The sequence below is a fragment of the Harmonia axyridis genome, chromosome 1, assembly GCF_914767665.1.
Source record: "Harmonia axyridis chromosome 1, icHarAxyr1.1, whole genome shotgun sequence".
Lineage (NCBI taxonomy): Eukaryota > Metazoa > Arthropoda > Insecta > Coleoptera > Coccinellidae > Harmonia > Harmonia axyridis.
The window spans coordinates 70,658,972-70,678,398 of NC_059501.1; the positions used below are offsets into that span (position 1 = coordinate 70,658,972).

At 33.8% G+C, this 19,427-nt stretch overlaps 1 protein-coding gene across 2 annotated transcripts in view; it reads right to left on the reverse strand.

Moving 5' to 3' along the window:
* LOC123671128 (phosphatidylinositol 4-kinase beta) overlaps positions 1–19,427 on the reverse strand; it is a 63,269-nt gene that overhangs the window by 16,032 nt on the left and 27,810 nt on the right. For both annotated transcript variants that reach the window (XM_045604819.1, XM_045604820.1), the window contains exon 2: positions 1,879–2,116. In XM_045604819.1, the coding sequence (XP_045460775.1) occupies positions 1,879–2,054 (176 nt within the window). In that variant the 5' untranslated portion in view covers positions 2,055–2,116. The remainder of the gene's footprint in view (positions 1–1,878; positions 2,117–19,427) is intronic.

Below are 19,427 nucleotides of genomic sequence, written 5' to 3' on the forward strand. Positions count from 1 at the left end.
TTGAAATAAAATCCTAAATATATCAGAAATTCATAAAACATACTTCAAGCGCGCGAAACGACGTGAAACAACCGATGACACTAGGAGAGCAAAAGTTGCCAAACCTTGGATTTAGGCAGGTAAAGTCAGAAAAAAATAAATATTCTGCATGTTATACATCGAGAATTAGAAAAAATATCGGATTCCAAATATTAAAATTGGCATATTTAATCGGGAATCACTCAAATAAATATATTAAATTCGATATAATATACTGTTATAACGATATAGTAAAATTGTGGATTTGAAATGTTATCACAATCCGACAACGTAATCTAACCATGTTGGGGACATGTAAAAATTGCTATACTCCCTCTTTTTATGTTTATTACTCTATGGGTTGCGTATACAAATAACTCGCATACTAGGTACTCCACATATGGCGTCATACCAATGAAAAAATAAATAATCACCAATATCTATAAAATGGTTAATTATTTTTTAATCGGTACAAAAGCACTTATCGGCACTAATTAAGCACTAATCGATGGTAAAAGAATTTTTGGGTAATTTGAAAATGTTGGTATTTGTTTCAATTATCCATTTCTCAAAAATTACAATAGTGCTTAAAAAAAATTACAATTCGCTAATAGGCACTAACTATCTGAAATAGTCTCAGTGCTTCCAACATTCCAATTACTTCACGCACCTCAGAAATCTAGACAAAAAAGACCTAATTATTCTAGCTCAATAAATTACTTTTTCTTCGGCTCTTCCATGCCAACTTTAAATCAATGGTATGTGAGTTTGGTTCTTCAACAGCAGCTTGACTATCAGAATTGAATGCTTTGTTACATTTCTGAGTTCTTCTGAATGTCTTTTGAGTTCGTTTACATGAATATCTCGATTGTAAGTATTTTCGCTCGAAAAACATTTTTGATAGCTAGATTTTATCTCTAATTGCATTCTTTATGCTAATTTCGTACAGTTTCAGCGATTGGCGAGGTTTCTTGGAAACCACACGAACTTCAGAAAGGGTTAATTTTTTTGCCTCGAACGATACCGAAAATACTGTGTTGTCCAATAAGAGATTCTATTATGAATAACCCGCTATCTTGGCAGCTGTCTCTTTCGAAGCTGTCATATTTTGACATTCGACAATTAAAAACCACGTCATTTCTACGGATGGAAGGATACATGCGTCAACAACGTTTTGAAATTGTTGAAATTCACTACAAAAATGAGGAAAACTTTGCAGTCACCGTTCACAAAACTAAAGCTCTTTTAGGTTGTCGTGAAGCACCTTCTCGGCCGGCAGTAGTGACACTAGTGGAAAAATTTGAGCTGTTGGGGCAAGTTAGTGATGTGAAGAATCGAAACCTTATGCGTCGCTCAAAAATAACTGAAAATATAGCTGCTGTAGCCCGTAGTGCTGAAGAAAACCCATATTTGTCGAAAACTCGTCGATCTTGAGAATTAGGCTATGACTAATGATTTTTTATGGACGGAATTGGATGATATTGACGTAAAGGACGTTAGTTTTCAACGAGACGGCGCTACATGCGAGACGGCTCTACATGCCATACATGCAACGAAACTATCGCGATTCTGCAAGAAAAGCTCCCTGGCCGTGTTATTTCTCGAAGAGGTGATCACAATTGGCCACCGAGATCTTGTGATTTAACACCATTAGAGTTTTTTCTTTGGGGGTCACGTGAAAGATAAGGTCTATGCCAATGATCCACAATCTATTCAAGACCTTAAAGATGGGATTTGAAAAGTTATCGAGAACATACAGCCGCAAATGTGTGAATGTGTTAAAAGATTCTTTTTAAATATACATATATATTTTTTTCATATCAAAATGAAACTTTTTATAACAAAATAGTAGGTACATACCTAAAATCCAGACTGAGGTTCCTTTGATGAGTGCTGAGCCTGGTTTTTCCATTTGTTGAAACTGCTGGTTTTCCATGTACTGAAGGGACGGCATCTTTGAAGATTGTCAATCTATGACGTTTTGTATGAGCCAGGCTAATTGGCGCTGGCTCCCTGAATGGTAAATGGTCGTTCATGGTTAAAGATCTGCTTTGCAGGAAATACTATGCTTCATTTTGATGAGGTTATGTACGGTATCCTGAAATAAATAAATATTTTTTCAATTTACTGATCGTTCGAGTGGAACTTTCTATTTTTTTTCTGTAAATTAGGGAATTACGTTTACCGTGTTGATATTACAAATTGACGATGAGCAAACACTTAAAATAGAGAATGATGAGTATTTGTTTATGTTTTTACGACGTCTTTCTTATTATTAATACTGAATCATATCAGCTAATATTTGAGATTGATGTGATCGATTATGATAATAGTTGTATAGTACATTTGAATATTTTATCGCGATAATTTTTACTTTCACGGGTCATTTGATTGAAAAGCTCTGACCCGTGTCAGAAGCTTTAGTGCACTCCTTCATTGATAGTTGAATCAATTCCACTAATTGAGATGGAGAATAAAATAATCACATGAATTTTGAGGATTCCAGAATACGTGCTTACTCTATGTTTCAATTGAGAGATACCCAACTTTATTCACATGAAAACGCACACAAAACCAGACAATTTCTTAAACTTATGTTGACAACCCTTTGTCTTATCCTATATGTGCCTTATCATATTAATTTCAATCGTAATAAAAAATTTTAATCAACAAATAATTTTTTTATGAATCTTCCATTATTGACGAATTAAACTGCTTCCGTAATTCTCTTAAGAAGCTCAGCTACATTTTCAATTGGCTTCAAATAAACTGTTTCTTTCACTACTCCCCAGTAAAAAAAAAACTGAGGGATTTAAATATGGTGGACGAGTTTGCCACGAAATTGCACCAGACCACCCTTTCCATCTGCCTGGATATTCTTCATTTAGATGGCCGAGAGAACATAGTGCGCTGGGCTGCTGTCTTATTGAAACCACATTTCTATGAAAATCCTTCGTCTTCAAGTAAAATTTTTGTTATAATTTTCAGATGAATATTATGAGTTAGAGTATTACCCGATTTTCCAGCCCGACTTCCGACTTTTGGTACACCCTGTATACATATTTCATTCGTAATAAAGAATTACCGGGCAATGTCTAAAGTTTGTGTTGACCACCTTTTGCTATGTTGCCGATGTACTTATTTTCATTGTGCGTATTCATTTCATTCGTAATGAAAATTGGTTTCGGTTGTTATCGATTGAATTGAAATGTGCAATAATTATGTTTAACAGCATTTATATGTATAAAATAATGATTTCATAAGAATTTGAATGCATCATGATTCATGTCTCGTATAAAATGAAACGTTGGGAATAGAATCTCAAAATTAGTTTTTTCAGAAAGTAAAAGGACTGTTTTTATAGTCTGGCAACGGCATTTTCCTTCGAACGCTGATGCCATAGAAGAAAAGCTCTCGAAGATTAGTCGGTTATTGGATTCTGCCTCAGAGTAACAATCTTAGATAGAGCATACGTCATTTTCGGTAAGCGGATTTTGTCTCCAACATGAACATAAAGAGGGAAATGAAAACACACATCAGTGATAAGATATTTCTCTCAATTCGGGGTTTCACCAAAACGAACAAAATTTATATTTTTCATAGTGAATCAAATTTTCATATTAACTCTAAATATATTGAAGTAAATACCTAAAAATATCAGGAAACTTTCAAACTACGTGAAACATCCAATAACAGAAGGATCAGAATAATAATGCTCAGATGCCAAAACTTGGATTTCAGCAGGTAGATACAGACTTACTTCCTACTATAAATTCGACGATTAGGGATAATTCCAAATAATAAAATTTTCATACTTAATCGGATTCACTCAAATAAATATATTTCATTCAATACAGGGTGTATCAGTTTTAATCGTTGAAAATTAAATGGGATATTCTCCTCGTTGTCCTGATTCGGAAAAATGTATATTATATACCTCTATCTCGATCCCTAAGAGAGATACAGGGTGTTGAAGTTTACAAGAAAAATCATTTTTATGCAATAGCTTCCATAAAAAGCTTGAATTCAAACGAAATTTTGCAAGCCTACCCTACTTCCTAAGGGCTATTTTATAAAGATTTTCGATTTTCGGGGAACACCAGTTGCGTGAAATTCGGTCACATCTCAGGTATTTCGAAGAAAAAAGTGTACCGCTGTTTTTTTGAAGGAATTATTGAAGCAATATCGAACTGCTTGTTCAATTTGGAGTATAATATGCTTTTACAGAACAAAATTTGAAATTTCAGATCCAGAGATGATTAGTTTTTTTGAAAGACGTACTAACTCGAAATTGGCTACAAATTCATAATTAAGTCAGCCACGAATTGAATTCGGTAATATCTCGGAGAGATATTATTCTTGAAACAAAAGATTTGATTGTTTGTTTGACAGATACGTTCACTTAATTCAAAAGACATCCGAGATATTACCGAATTCAATTCGTGGCTGACTAAATTATGAATTTGTAGCCAATTTCGAAAAAGCTGATCATCTCTGAATCTGGAATTTCAAATTTTGTTCAGCAAAAGCAAATTATACTCCAAATTGAACAGGCAGTTCGATATTGCTGAATTCATTCCTTCAAAGAAACAGCAGTATACTATTTTCTTAGAGATGTGACCGAATTGCACGCCACTGGTGTTCCCCAAAATACGAAAATATCTTCATAAAATAGCCCTCAGGGAGTAGGGTAGGCATGCAAAATTTCGTTTGAATTCAAGCTTTTTCATGGAAGATATTGCATAAAAATGATTTTTTCTTGTAAACTTCAACACTCTGTATCTCTCTTAGGAATCGAGATAGAGGTTTATAATATACATTTTTCCGAATCAGGACAACGAGGAGAATATCCCATTAAATTTATAAAGATTAAACTGATACACCCTGTATTATATACATTCATAATAATAAAGTAAAACTATGTGAATTTGAAAATATATCACAATCCGACGTCGTCTTAGCATGTTGGCGACACGTAAAAATTGCGTATTATTCCTCTATGTTTATTAATCTATGTCTATGGATTCTGCGCATTTCAAAACGTAAACTGAAAATTTCAAAGGGGTTAAATTTTTTCTCCTTGAACGATTCCTAAGGTTTCATTATTCGAAATAATAAACCAGAAGCGAAGACCCAACAACCGAAAAAAAACTCCAACGAAACGATAGATCACTTACAATTTCAAACCGATCAGGGACGAAAACAATGATGGAAAATTTGATACAGGGCCAGTATCTGTCGCGGGTTTCGTATTACATTGTAAAAACACTGGCAATGCGGCGGATAAAACAAGCAAGAAATACAATCCAACTCGAATTTCGCCAGCTCGGCAACGTGAGAAATATCCAGCCCATAAGCGAATTTGAAAACGAACTATGGTTGCGACAATAACGTCGCCTTATCTAGGTATGCACGAATTCTATCGTTATCGCACGTCCTAGGAAGGAAATAAAAGCGAAAAATCGTATAATCAAGGTGTGAATCACGGTGCCCTGATGAACAACGAGTTAGGAAATCTGAAACATGCAACCAGGTTGCTGCACTTCCGAATGATTCACGATGATCGTAGCAGAGGTCGTATTAGATAATAATGGGGCTTCCGATAGAGATGATACAATTTAAAAATAAACAACAATAAACATAAATTATTCAGCGAGACACAATTTTTTTTATTTGAAAGATAACACAGGGCAAGAAAAAAAATGTTGTCCTGGGATTTTAGACCTGATTTTAACTATACTTGGGACGCTAAATCTGTACATGCAATCCATTTTTCTCTTTCAGCTCAACTTTTTTAGATACATCAACTTATCTACCAATGTGGGTTTCATTCAGTATATTATTCATTTATGAGAGTTATAAAATTATTATATATTCATTAATGTAGGAACAATGGTTTTATTGTCAGTCTGTAATTGAGTAAATTCCAGGTGAATCTAAAAATAGTGGAACCATTGCCTATCAGGTACCTGGACTAACCCTTTCAATCCCCTTATACTCGGGTAAGTAAGAGAAAAAGATCATACTTCCTCTGTTACATATAAAGTTGGGCTTAATGAAGCAATTTGCAAAGGCTCTTGATGAGACTGGATCATGTTTTGCATGCATATATAGGGGTAAAGTTGAGCACAGAAAAACTCAAAGCAGGAAAATTTGACGGCCCACAAATTAGACAATTAATTAAGGATCCTGCTTTCAAAAATTCAATGAATTAACATGAACGAGAAGCTTGGACATCATTTGTTGCAGTTGTAGAAAATTTTCTAGGCAAACATAAAGCTCAAAACCATGTTGAAATGGTTAACAAGATGCTGAATAGTTTCAAATCCTTAGGGTGCAATATGAGTTTTAAAATAAACTATTTACACAGCCACTTAGACCGTTTTCCAGAAAAGTTAGGAGACATGAGTGAGGAACAAGGTGAAAGATTTCACCAAGATATTAAAGTTATGGAGGACCGCTACCAAGGAAGATGGGACATGCACATGATGGCAGATTACTGCTGTAGTTTGAAAAGGGACTGTTTAAAAATACATTCAAGAATGTTGCGGAAAAGAAGCTTTCGAAGTGTTGAGTTGTTTACTACACTTACGGATTTCAGTTGAAATAATGTAACATATATTTTTTTAAATTTGTATATCTTGAAAATATGAGCTCCTAAGTAAAAATGAATATTTCATTTGAATTCAGACATCAAATTGATATAGAATCAGCTCGAAAAACCTCGACACCAAAACAGCTGTTCCCCTGTGTTATACTATTATATTATATTTTAATTTTCTCTCAGTATTGAGAAATGAGCACTGATTTTGATAAAAAAAATAACAATTCCAATTTCTTTCCATGATTAAATGACATAACCTACTGAACATAATAATGTTAAAGAAATAATACACAGTGTTGCCATTGAACCGTTTCAAATTGAATCATTCCTATTAGAAAATCCCACATAAGAGCAATTGCATGAAGTTCGATTTCACAAATTCCAAAGATCAAACTGGAAAAAATCATTAAAACTCTACAAAACCAAAAAAAAAAATTTTTGCCTTAAAGGTTTCAAAGTTATATGAATTTTTGAGATAACTCTGTAGCGCAATATGTTCATAATATGAAATGTTTTCAATTGAATTAAGATTATTGTGACTACAGGAGCACTCAATACATCCTAGCGTCCACTTTAATTTGCTCTTATTCTTCATTAACAACGCCTCATGCAACATTTTTTCCTTCCTCCAACACGACTCGAACTTTTCGGTACAAGGATACGTTCAATTTTTTTTTCCAGGCCATTATTCAGTATTCAATTACAGAATCCGGTTATTTCAACTAGCAGAATTGAAACTTAATGATATTACTTTGTTTTAATTGTTATCATGCCTCTGTTCTTGATGATGATAAAGTACAATATGTGATTGTACGAAATGAGCTGCAATTTTCTCAAGCATTCCTATGTGGCTTGGAAATAAAGCTATTATTGGAAGTAATTAGGCCAATCATGGAAACTGAGAAGTTTCTTCTAAAATGCAATAACACTAACGCTGTTGACAATGATCGATAAAAACGAGGAAAGCTCGAACGCAAAACCGAGAAGGGTCTTTAGAACGGACGTTCAATAATGCGCCAATTGCGCCCTTAGAGACCTCAAAACTAAAATCTCAACTTCGTCTGTTCTGTAGTCACGAAAATACAGATTTTTTTTCATATTAATTGTTCTATGGTTCTGGCAATTCGATTGAAATAAATTTTGCTCGAAGCTTGAAATTGTCATTTCACAATTTTGTATTCGAATGTAAATTCTCATCCTGATTGAATCTGCAGTTGGTGAATTATTAGTAGAACAAAATTTCGAACGGCCATATTTATGGAACAACTCGTAGAGTTTCGTCTACCCTGAAAATTTCAAATATCCAGGTCTTTCCGTTTGAGACACATCGTGTTAACGGACGACCGGCCGGATATAATAGAATTTGAGTACGGATTTGTCATCAATGAGTCATACCTTATCGTTTGAAACTATTTCGGCTCAAAATAAATTACTGACATTGTGATACAATTCTTGAGCAAATAGGTGGACGAGCGGTCAAGAACATCTTGGTTTATAGAACGCAGTTTCTTTGAGAACATTCATTAATGCAGAAGTTGATCAAGAAAGATATCTCTGATGGTCAGATGCTTATTTCACAAAGAGCCAACTGTCTTCTAATATAAATAATTGCATCATGCTAAATGGACTGTCAATTTCAAAACTCCGATCTACAATCTGATCTTACAATCCTTTACACCTATTTCGAATGAAACTTTCGCAATTCTGTGGAAGTCGAGATATGATCAGTTGTATTTAATGATCAACTATATTTTCATACGCTGTGATTAAGAAGAACTACCTGTTAAGACATCGTCCGAGAGATAAAATATTCGAAATGAATACAAATGGTCACCGAGTTGTGAATTGTTTAGTTTTATGATGAACTGTTTCCCAATTTATTAAAAAAAAATCATTATGACTTCATTTATCTTGAATTCGCGATTTTTGATCACGTTTTTATGTTTTGAAACGTCAAAATTAAATGTCAGATGTAAACAAATACACATAATGAAATTGAGGTTATATTCAGAAATCGTGTTCTCGAAATAGAAGTTTCAACCCATACAATAATTTTTCTATTTAAATTACTTGGAATTAGCTGTTATGATGTTCAAGAAAAGCTCTGAATGATGAACAGAAGAATTTTTTCATTCAAATTTCACAATCCAAAACTTTGAAAATTTCATAAATCTTAAAATAATTTTTGTCTGATTCCAAATGATGATTTGACTGATTCCAAAGGTTCATCATTGGAAATAATAAATCAATGTTCGTTGTAACCTTGATCTGTTATCTAAATATTGTGAATTTTAGTTCTCCATTTCGACCAAAATTGCTCGACGTCGACTTGAAATTGTTCAATATATCTGTATAGAAATCTGCACTCTCACCATGTCTCACTGAATGAAAATCTAATAACTCACGCGAAACATTCGCTTTTTTTTTATTACAGCTATAAACTTCCTCAGATTTTTTTTTCTGGCAAAGACGTGAATTTTGGAGAGTCATAAAAACAGGACCTTGCCAAATTATTGAAGTTTCATCGAAGGTTAACGACTGTTCTCTACAATTTTATCGACTTGTGGCCACCCGTGGCCTACAAAGTATCCCAGATATATAGGACAAAACGCAATTGTACATTTCATTCAAAAAAGTCCTCCCGAACATAAAGCGACTGGGAAATGGCTTTTTTGGGTTTCACAGATATAGGGATTAATTATTTCAAGTTTAATTTCCGCTGTTTTTTTATTTCACCTTCATCGTTTCGTCAGACCATGATTTCTTTAGAGGACTATGAATGGATACTGATTATACCATCCTGGAACTTTTATATTACACTCTGCATAAAAAGAAATGAGCGAGCGGGGGTGGTCAAATCTTTGAAAATTTCTGTAGTATTCTTTTAGGAAGTTTTTTCTAGGTTTTTATTCAAATATTCTCAAGTTAAAAACTGAAAGACTAAAATTTCCAACTCGGTTGAAGTGTAAGATGTTTGATGTGTGACAATTGTTTTGTTTGAAACTAACACTGCAAATTTCACACTTAGATTTATTATCTTCTCTTTTATTATAAAATAGGAAAAATTCACGTGCTGAACATTAATTAAATAAAAAGAGAATACGTATCGAACAAAATTTTTCCGAATTTTTAATTCCAAATATTTAGGTTTCTCTTTCATAGTATTCTAGAAATAAATGGTAAAAATTTGTACGACTTATATAGGTACATAGTAGATGACTATTACTGTCATAAAAATAATGGAAATTTATCATTTCAAGAGCCCTTTTTTGTCGCTATGTTTGAAGAATTGTCCTCTCTACTCAGGCGGATTTTGGACGTCATCTATCATTTGATTTGTTCAAGAATTCAATTTTCTCTATTTCAGTATCGTAATGAGTTCATTACAGTTCTAAAAGCAGTGCTGTAATGAACTCATTACAGCATTGTTTTCAGTTATATTTTTAGTTCTGTGGTTGTCAACACTCAACACATACTTCCAATCCTATTAAAATTGTCACACACACACGTCAAATTGTCAATATAATATAATTTGGATAAAGTGAAATGATTTGCAACTTTTTTCGAAATTTCTCTTGATTCTGGAGGTGTTAAATCGATTTCGTCAGACATATTTCTCGAATTTAATGCGTAATTATAAATTATTTCAAAATTCGAAACGTACTATTCAAATTGAAATTCCATAATCTGTCAATTTTCGTAACAGTCACACCAACTGCCAAAACACAATACAAATGTCACTAGAATGTATAATCTGAATTTTTCATTGAATTTCGACAATATTTCACAAAACTTGACTGAAATAGAGAAAATATCGTCTAATACTCGCTGCAGAAGGCAATTCCAATACTCATGCGTTCCAAAACTCGCTCCTTCGTCGCTCGTTTTCGAATTTCGCATTCGTGTTGGAATAGGAGCCCATTCTGCAACTTGTTTTAGAATATACTATTGTCACTTTATATCAGGTGTGTTTTTACGATCTTTACAATCAATGAAAATATCAAACGAATAATAATTTTTAAATGATGCACTGTAAATGAAATTTCAGGTGTCTCATCACTACTATTCTCCGAAAACAAATAGAATGTTCAAAGAAAATTCATCGAGTATTCAATGATTGGGGTTATAATGGCAACACTATTATTATTGTTTAGTACCGTAAGTACGTTTGAAGAATGTTTTGACAAAGGGGCATTCAGATCAATAAAGAAGATATTCTGTGAGGAAATCAAACCATTATGCGAAATTAAATTTTTTTCCAGCAGGTGAATGATAATAGACGCGATAATAATGATGAGATTAATGGAAGAACATGGAAAATAAATTAGGAAAAATAATACGTTCAAATTAGGCAATTAAAATTAGTAATTTTCGACAATGCAATAAGTGAAAATTCATAATTGAAAAATCATTATATACGTATATCCTTTTCCTGATATGAAGCTTGTTTCACAGGAAAAAAAAAAAAGGTAAATTTATTGCTCAAGGTTAGGTTAGACTCAAAACACGAAGAAATGTTTTCCCCATAACTTCTTTGAAGAATCATTATTTACTGCCAGAATAAGAGGGAAAAAAGGTTAAGAGAAAGGAACAAAAAATCTTTCATCTCGAATCGAAGGTAGAGGTACATTCAATCTCCTGACTTCATATATTATTTTGATATCTACCAACATGTACTAAAAGTACATTCGATCTCAAAAATTCATTTTCCCTATCACAAAAGTCCTTGGATAATTAAAAATACCGATGATACGATTCAATATCTTGATCATTTTATGTTATTGTTTGGAAAAATTTTAATCGCACAATATCTATGCAAATCTTTATTTTGACAATTGGGAACAAATGTTATTGAATAGGATCGGAACATCTAGCTAGACGAATCGATAGAAAATTTATAGACAAGTTTATGTAATGGTTTTTACGAACTTATATCTCATGGCCAGTATCTGTGGTTGATTGGTTTGTAGTTAATTTATTCCACATAAATAATAGAACAATAACAGAATTCTGTTCCCCTGTTTTCTTCTATATTTCTCTTGGAGGGGAGAACATATGGCTGGGTTGGGTTGACAAAAATAAAATCTGCACCTACGGCTGGTTTCTGAAAGGCCAATCAAAGTAAAATCTAAACTAACAGCTGTCAATTTTATGGTCGAGCGTCATTTGGGTTGCTGAAGGTAAGATTAACCTTTTATTTGAACATTCTGCCAGTTAACACAGTGGACAAATAATATTACACATGAATTGTACGTCGAGCGTCATTTTGGGTTTCTGAAATGCAGTTTGATTTTTCTTTTCAAGTTAAAAGCTCCAGATAACATAGATAAGTTAATTTCACACAGTACAACATTTCAGAAACCCAAATGGATTTGACAACGCTGTTAAGTTTTATGTTGTATTAGTTGAACAAAGATTTGATCAGTTTTTCAGAAACAATAAATGTATTTCGTATATTCAGCCTTCGTTTGTGAATCTCATATGGACCGATAATATACAGGGTATTTGGTTTGAAATGGGGATCTGCATATTTTCATTTACAAAAATTGCTGGCCCATTATGCCCGCCACTCACGAAGCGTTTCTTCCAGCGTTTGGTAGCAAGCGTCGAAGAGATTCCAGTCGGGCAGTCAAGGTCATACTCTGATTTACAGTCGTACGGCCGTGTCCCGAGCTGTCTGACTGGAATCTCTTCGACGCTTGCTACCAAACGCTGGAAGAAACGCTTCGTGAGTGGCGGGCATTACAGATATACCATTCCGCAGAGTAACTCATGAATAATATGTATATAAACAAATAAAGTCCAATAGGACTCACCATAATTTTCGGATGTTAAGTATTGCAAGTGAATATTAAAAAAAAAAGTCAAACTAGATATCTCTAAAAACATCAATATTTTAGAAGTGGAAGATTGGTATGATTTTTTTTTATGTAGAAACCGAAAAGTTATTTTCCATTGAAAATACAAAGTTAGAACCACGAAAAACTTAATAACCTGTGTCACCGAAAATATTTCTACCAAGTTGTGCTCAAGCAATAAGTTAAGTCTATGAAAAGTTCTATTTCTAAATATTCCCCAACTAGATATATGAACCACCGCGCCACTGTTGCAGGACCCTGTACAAAGACATATGAGACATCGAACCTTTCAAGAATGCATTATATTATTTTTCTCAATTTCATGAATAAGAATTTTACAAGCAAGAAGAGTTTTCATTTATTATTTAAACGATTGTGGCAATATCAAATCCACTACATTATATAACATATGAAGAAATGGAATGAAAAGTATTCATTTGAACTTCTTATGAATTCGTCTGCGAATTTCTGAGATTCCTAGGAAAAAAGATAAGAACATAATTGAAACTTATCGAAGATTCATTTGAAAATAGGTCACCGTAAATGTTTTAACCTCCAAACATATTGATAACTTCGCTGTGTTCAGGCAGATACCAACAAATTTGCACATTTACACTCTAGATAACTCTTAACTAACATAAGTTTGCGAAACGAGTTTGAAGCTTGAAAAAACGAAATGAAACTCTTATTGTTGGAGTGATTCGGTCTTCACTTGATGTAAATTGATTATAATAAAAATTAAATGACAGTTATGCTATTTCCATTTTCAACTATTTAATATGAAAATTGTTTCGCTACACCGTAGCTTCTTCAGATATTTTACGAAGTTATTCAAAAATGTATCTGAAAAAGCTATTGTGTAGGAAACTAATGTTATATTAAATAATTGAATGAGGTAATAGAATAACTGTCATTCAAAAGCTAATATTGTTTTTTTTAATAAATTTATCAGAAATCAAAATACATATATAGTATTCCTCAAGCTAATTAGTAGTTAACAAAGGTCTTCAATACACCCTATTTAGCATGACGTCTCTTCCAATAAAGAAAACTTCTGTATTCTCATCTGAGGTCAATTTACCAGGATCTTTCGAGTCTTCTATTAGATTGCTCCAGGAGTGGTTGGATAAGAAGATCTGTGTGAGATTTCCAGATGTCATAGAGTTTATCACATTAGTTAACACGCCTTAGACGTAAAGTAAATTCGGATCGTAGGGAATTTATTTTTATAACGAAAATTGCAGAAATGAAAATAGAAACCTTGGCGTTTTTTTTTAAACAATATTCATGGGGATGAGGAAGCATTCTATAAGGTACATTCCTCAGATCTAAAGATCATTTAATTTAAAATATTCACCGAGGGGAACAACTCCGAATCAACAAAGAACAAGCTCTGATCTCATTCTACCAAATTTTTCTACCCACATATCCTATGAATAACACCCATTCTCGTCGCTCAAAATCCTAATCCTTCATAACAATGAGAAGGGCATGATTCGAATAGATGTAGGTATAGAGAAACGCTGACGTGTGTGCACCGGAAATGGAGAGGGATCTTCAGAGGGGCTAGAAGTGTGACCTTCTCGTTTGAAAATCAACATATGGCACGAGTTCTATTCTTCTTTGTTCGATGCCCCTCGTATCATGTAACGTACAATTCGTTACCGACAGAACAAAGATTGTCGTCGTACTTTGGTCTACTCACTTATTGAAAAAAAATATTTTGTAGATTTAACAGTGGAGACATCACTATTTCCAACAAAAATGATATACAGGGGTGTATCTGAATAATTCCGAGAAAATGTAAGGGGTGATTCTGTGATGAAAATTAAGAAGGGTATTTGGTATAAAAATTTTTGAAAAACGTATCCCTGAAAAAATTACACCCCTCCGAAGATTAACAAAAAAATTGTTTTTCTTTATTATTTTCCGTGTTCATTGAGCTGAAGACACTAAACTTGGTAAATATTATTTGTCAATAACACTACACATTTCGGATTTTTTTAAACCCAGTTGTTTGGAAGGGGTTGAAACAGTCAACCCCTACAATTTTTTTTTACTTTTTTATGGATAAAAATTTTCCTTTAAAAAAATAGCTGAAAAGCCCAATTAATTTACTTACATTTTTATCGCTACAAGTTTTTTCGAAAACTTGAGCTTTTACGAGAAAAACATAAATGTATGGCAAACTCACGTTAAATAGCATTTTATTGAACAAGAGCCAACCAAATTATGTTTCTACTAGGCTAAAACTTTTTCAACTATGTAAATGTGAACAAACAATGAACTGTCGAATATTGACAATTCAATTATAATATTTTTGAAAATTTTTTGTAAATCGGAGGGGTTTAATTGCTCAAACTTTATACTTTTTTCAGTTTTCTTACTCGTATCTCATAGAATATCCGAAATAAATTGAAAAAGTTGATCATTCAAGAAGTTTTGAGCGCTCAAAAGCTCCCGACTTTATGTCAGTGCTCTCCTCATTTTTTCGGTCTTCTGCTTGAATTTTCTACGGTTGCCGCTCACAAATTTCGTATGAAGCTAGGAATTCTTATTCCATATATATATTTAAGCAGTCTGAACCCCCATCTTCTAAAACAATGCAGCTTTTATGATCTCTCATAAAAAATAAATATAACTGTGTTACTTTTTTTTTCTTGTATTGCAAAAGTACACCTGTAACTAGAAGGCATTTTAGATGAGAAATTTCATAAATAACTAGCTCTCAATACGGATTTATCTTCATTTCAGCAAGACATTCTGACAATTATTATTAGATTTTCAATAAATTGATTTGTTTTTAAAAATGAGGGTTTCCTTACAAAAGACAAATTTCAACTCAGATAGATCTGTTTTCACTGAAATATTATTAGGTGTACAACTTTACTTCCACCGATTTGCAATAGATGGCTGTAGCGGTAAGTGGTAGTCGAAATAAATAAATCTTAGATGTCATACACATTTGTAAACATAACGCCATCGAAATATTAGTCGATTTGTGTATGCATCATAAAGTTGTTATGGATTAAACATGTCAGGTTACGAGCCAAATTCTCGCCATTAGCGGGAGATTTGAATTTTCCGCTTTAATATGAAGAAATATGCGGATGAGGCTCATCGAATGCTCTCAAATACATATGGTGAGGCCGCTATCAGTGAAAGAACGTACCGAGAGTGGTTTCAAGAACGGTAGTTTTGACGTCGAAGATCAGCATGGTGGTAGAAGAAAGAAGGTTTTCGAAGATGCAGAATTGGGGGCATTATACTCGATCAAGACTCGTGTCAAACGCAACAAGAATTGGCAGGATCTGTGTAAGTGACGCAACAAGCCATTTCAAAACGCCTGAAAGTCATGGAAATGATTCAGGAACAAGGAAATTGGGTGCCGTACGAGTTGAAGCGGAGCGATGTTGAACGGCGTTTGTTTGCTTGTGAACAGCTGCTTGCGAGGCAAAGACGGAAGGGATTTCTGCATCGCATTTTGACTGGAGACAAAAAATGGGTTCATTACTATAATCCCAAGGCAGAAATCATGGGGATATCCAGGCCACGCTTCCATGTCGACGGCCAAACCAAATATTCACGGTTCCAAGGTCATGCCCAGTATTCCGTAGGCTCGACTCAGCGTATTGTATAATGAGTTGTTAGAACCGACTGAAACAATAACAGCGATAGATCAAAGGTATAGTAGAAAGATCCTCTCGAATTTTATCAACAAAGCAAAATGAAAAATAACATCTGAACGTATGTTATTTTCATTCGAATATTTTCACTGTTCACTCTTCGACGAGCAAACAATGAGAAGTAACATTCTGAGCCCTATATTTCGGGTAATGTACATACGTCCTAAATGTCAGAAGCTACACCCCTCCTCATTCGTCCATTATTTTAATTGACGCCGCAGCTTTTAGTAAATAGACGAGCTGGCCTTTAAATGGGGAAGAACCGGCAGTATATTCGATTGATAGAGCACGAGGGCTGCTTATCAATGCCGGTTATGCTAGACAGAGAAAAATAGAGGAAACTTTGCAGTTAGAAAAGCCGCAATTCCAGTTCGAGCTGGGAATTTGGTACAGCAATCACAGCGATAATAGAAATATTGCAATTAACATAACATTGTACAGTTTCACTGATAACTCCGAACATGAGTTGCAATACAACCGACAAAACGTTCATGCAAAATTTCGTGAGAATTGTATAATAGGATCATATATTTTTTTTTGTGAGTTTAAGAAATCTTAGAATCAATCCTTTAGATATGACTAAAATTTTGCGTCGATAGAGTGAGTTATCCAAGAATTTGAGGAATGCAGCAAGTTTGTGGCAATAAGTTGCAGCTTTTATTCTAAATTCGTAAATTTCAATGAGAAAATATTTGAATGCAGAATGTTCTTTCATGATTTGGTGACCATGTACAGAACCTTGGGAAAGAGATTCAAATCTCACTTTTTACAGAAAAAAAATATCAGCCAAATGGCCGATACGGCTACGGTTTGCAGCACCATTTCCTTTTCATGAAACTTTTTATGATCAATTCGCACATTTGCGGCTGTATGTCCTCGACATAGAGTATTAAACATTTATTTGCGTGATGCCCGATTATAAATGCGAATTCGAATATTTGGAATCCGATATTTTTCCCAATTATCGAATTTATAATAAGCAGAATATTTATTATTTTCTGTATCTACCTGCTGAAATCCAAGGTTTAGCAAGTTTTGCTCTCCTAGTGTCATCGATTGTTTCACCTCGTTTGGGGCGCTTGAAGTTTGTTTTCAGGATTTTTGATATATTTAAGTATTTATTTCAGTCTATTTTGAGTTATTATAGAACGTTGATTCCCTATGGGACATAAGAAGTGCGTTCTTTATGGAGAAACTCGCGAATTGATTGAAATATCGTATCACTGATATGTTTTCATTTCCGCGCACCTTATGTCAAATTTGATAGTTCATGTTGGGGACAAAATTTGCTTAATGAAAATGACATATGCTCCCTCTATCTTTGTTTATTATTCTGAAGATCTCGATTACTTCACAAATTCCACGTTTAAAGCTGCAAATCGATTGTAAAGCATTGGCATAGACCTTATATTTGACGTGGCACGAAAGAAAAGAGTCTAAAGGTGTTACATCACAAGATCTCGGTGGCCGGGAAACTCATCTTGCATACGGTTTTGATTCTTCACATCTCTAACTTGTCCAACAGTTTAAATTTTTCCACCCGTTTCACTTTTGCCGGCAGAGAAGGTGCTCCACAACTACCCAAAAGAGCATTAGTAATGCGAAATGCGACTACCAAATTTTCACCAATTTCGTAATGAATTTTAACAATTTTAATACATTGTTGAAATATGTATTTCCATTTTAGTAATGGCGTAGTTTTTACTTGTCAAATGTCGAAAGGAGATAGCTTCAAAGGTCACAGCTGTCCAGATATTCAAAATTCAATCTTTTATTGGAAAACCCTATAATTTTCCTCGAATAAACATTTTTCGTAAAAACAGCTCTTTCATGAAGAACGCATTTGACCTTGACTTATTGTCATTACTTTTACCATTTTTATTTATATCTCGGTATTTTACCACTCCAAACTTACTCTTTGAAATTTTCAGGAAGTTATAACCCTTCTCTGGTGTCACCACCACTTCGAATAATAAATCAAATCTATCTAAAAATAATGAACCCTTCCGTGAAATTCCCAAACTGACACATAAACCTTTTTGAGCAACAGTCGTTCATCTTGCAAGCGGATCTAATCTACAATTACATCAACAATAGAAGGAATGGTCCCTTCGACTTGGATTGGATTATTTTCGAAAGGGAAGCCCCTAGTTAATATTTCATGACTGTACACGCACAACATAGAGATAAGCTCGTCGGGTGTAGATTCGAAGATATAAATATGCCGAGCTTAACATTCGAAGGAAGAAGTTCTAGAGGAACTTATTACTTATTTAATAAACAAGAGTTGAACGAACTTCTAACAGATTTACATGTTTCGTATGTTGACTGCTAAGTTGTGATAATTTCAATGGTAAGTACGTGAATAAACTTCGCAACCCTCAGAATGATACATGCTTAATAACACAGTTGAAACTTCCACCAGAACTATAATTGAAGACAAGTTATGATGTAATAAGAAACCATAGCTACAATTCTACAGTTTTTAGAGTAGGTTTTTGGTTTATTACGAAAATTTTCAATCTTCTAGTTTTTTGAGTTGAGTTAAAAATTATATTTATTATTATATTTGTACCTACAAGTGTAAACAACCAATTTTAACACTACCCATGAGCAATATCCTGAAACTCGCTTTGCTCGCCCCGTCAATATGCCGGTAGATCCCTCACTGGGTAACCGTCAAGAAAAAAAAAATTTTTTTCGAACACCCAGGATCGTGAGCTGATTTTAGACGATCCACCCGCTATACTCGTTTGATTCTAGGAGGGGTACTCCATATGATTTCTTTTCCTAGGACCTACCGTTTGGCACATGCCCATATGAAAATATTTGATACAAATAATTTTTCATCAAGACAAAAATGGTTGAAAGAAAGAGTATCAACATTTCTATCACTAAAGAAAACATCAAACCTCAATCGAGATAATAAATTATCAAATATGAGATTGTGACCCTCAGTAGATTTTTTGTCGAGGAACTTTCGAATTGCCCACAGAAGAATGAGACTGAATGTCAAAATAATCCGCAACACCTCGTATTCGCGAAAACCGCGAGAAAAATCGAATGTTTGGATGCTTTCCTGGTGCTTCGAGACGATTTCGAGGGGGTTTTATTCTTATCATTTTGCTCTAGATGGTCCCGTTTAGGCTGTGACTTTGTATACCGACATACCTGGATTCTTAGCGGAAGGGCTATATCTATATAAGACATGATTTTTTATCCTAAAACATGATTTTTTAATATTATATTATTGCGCCTGAG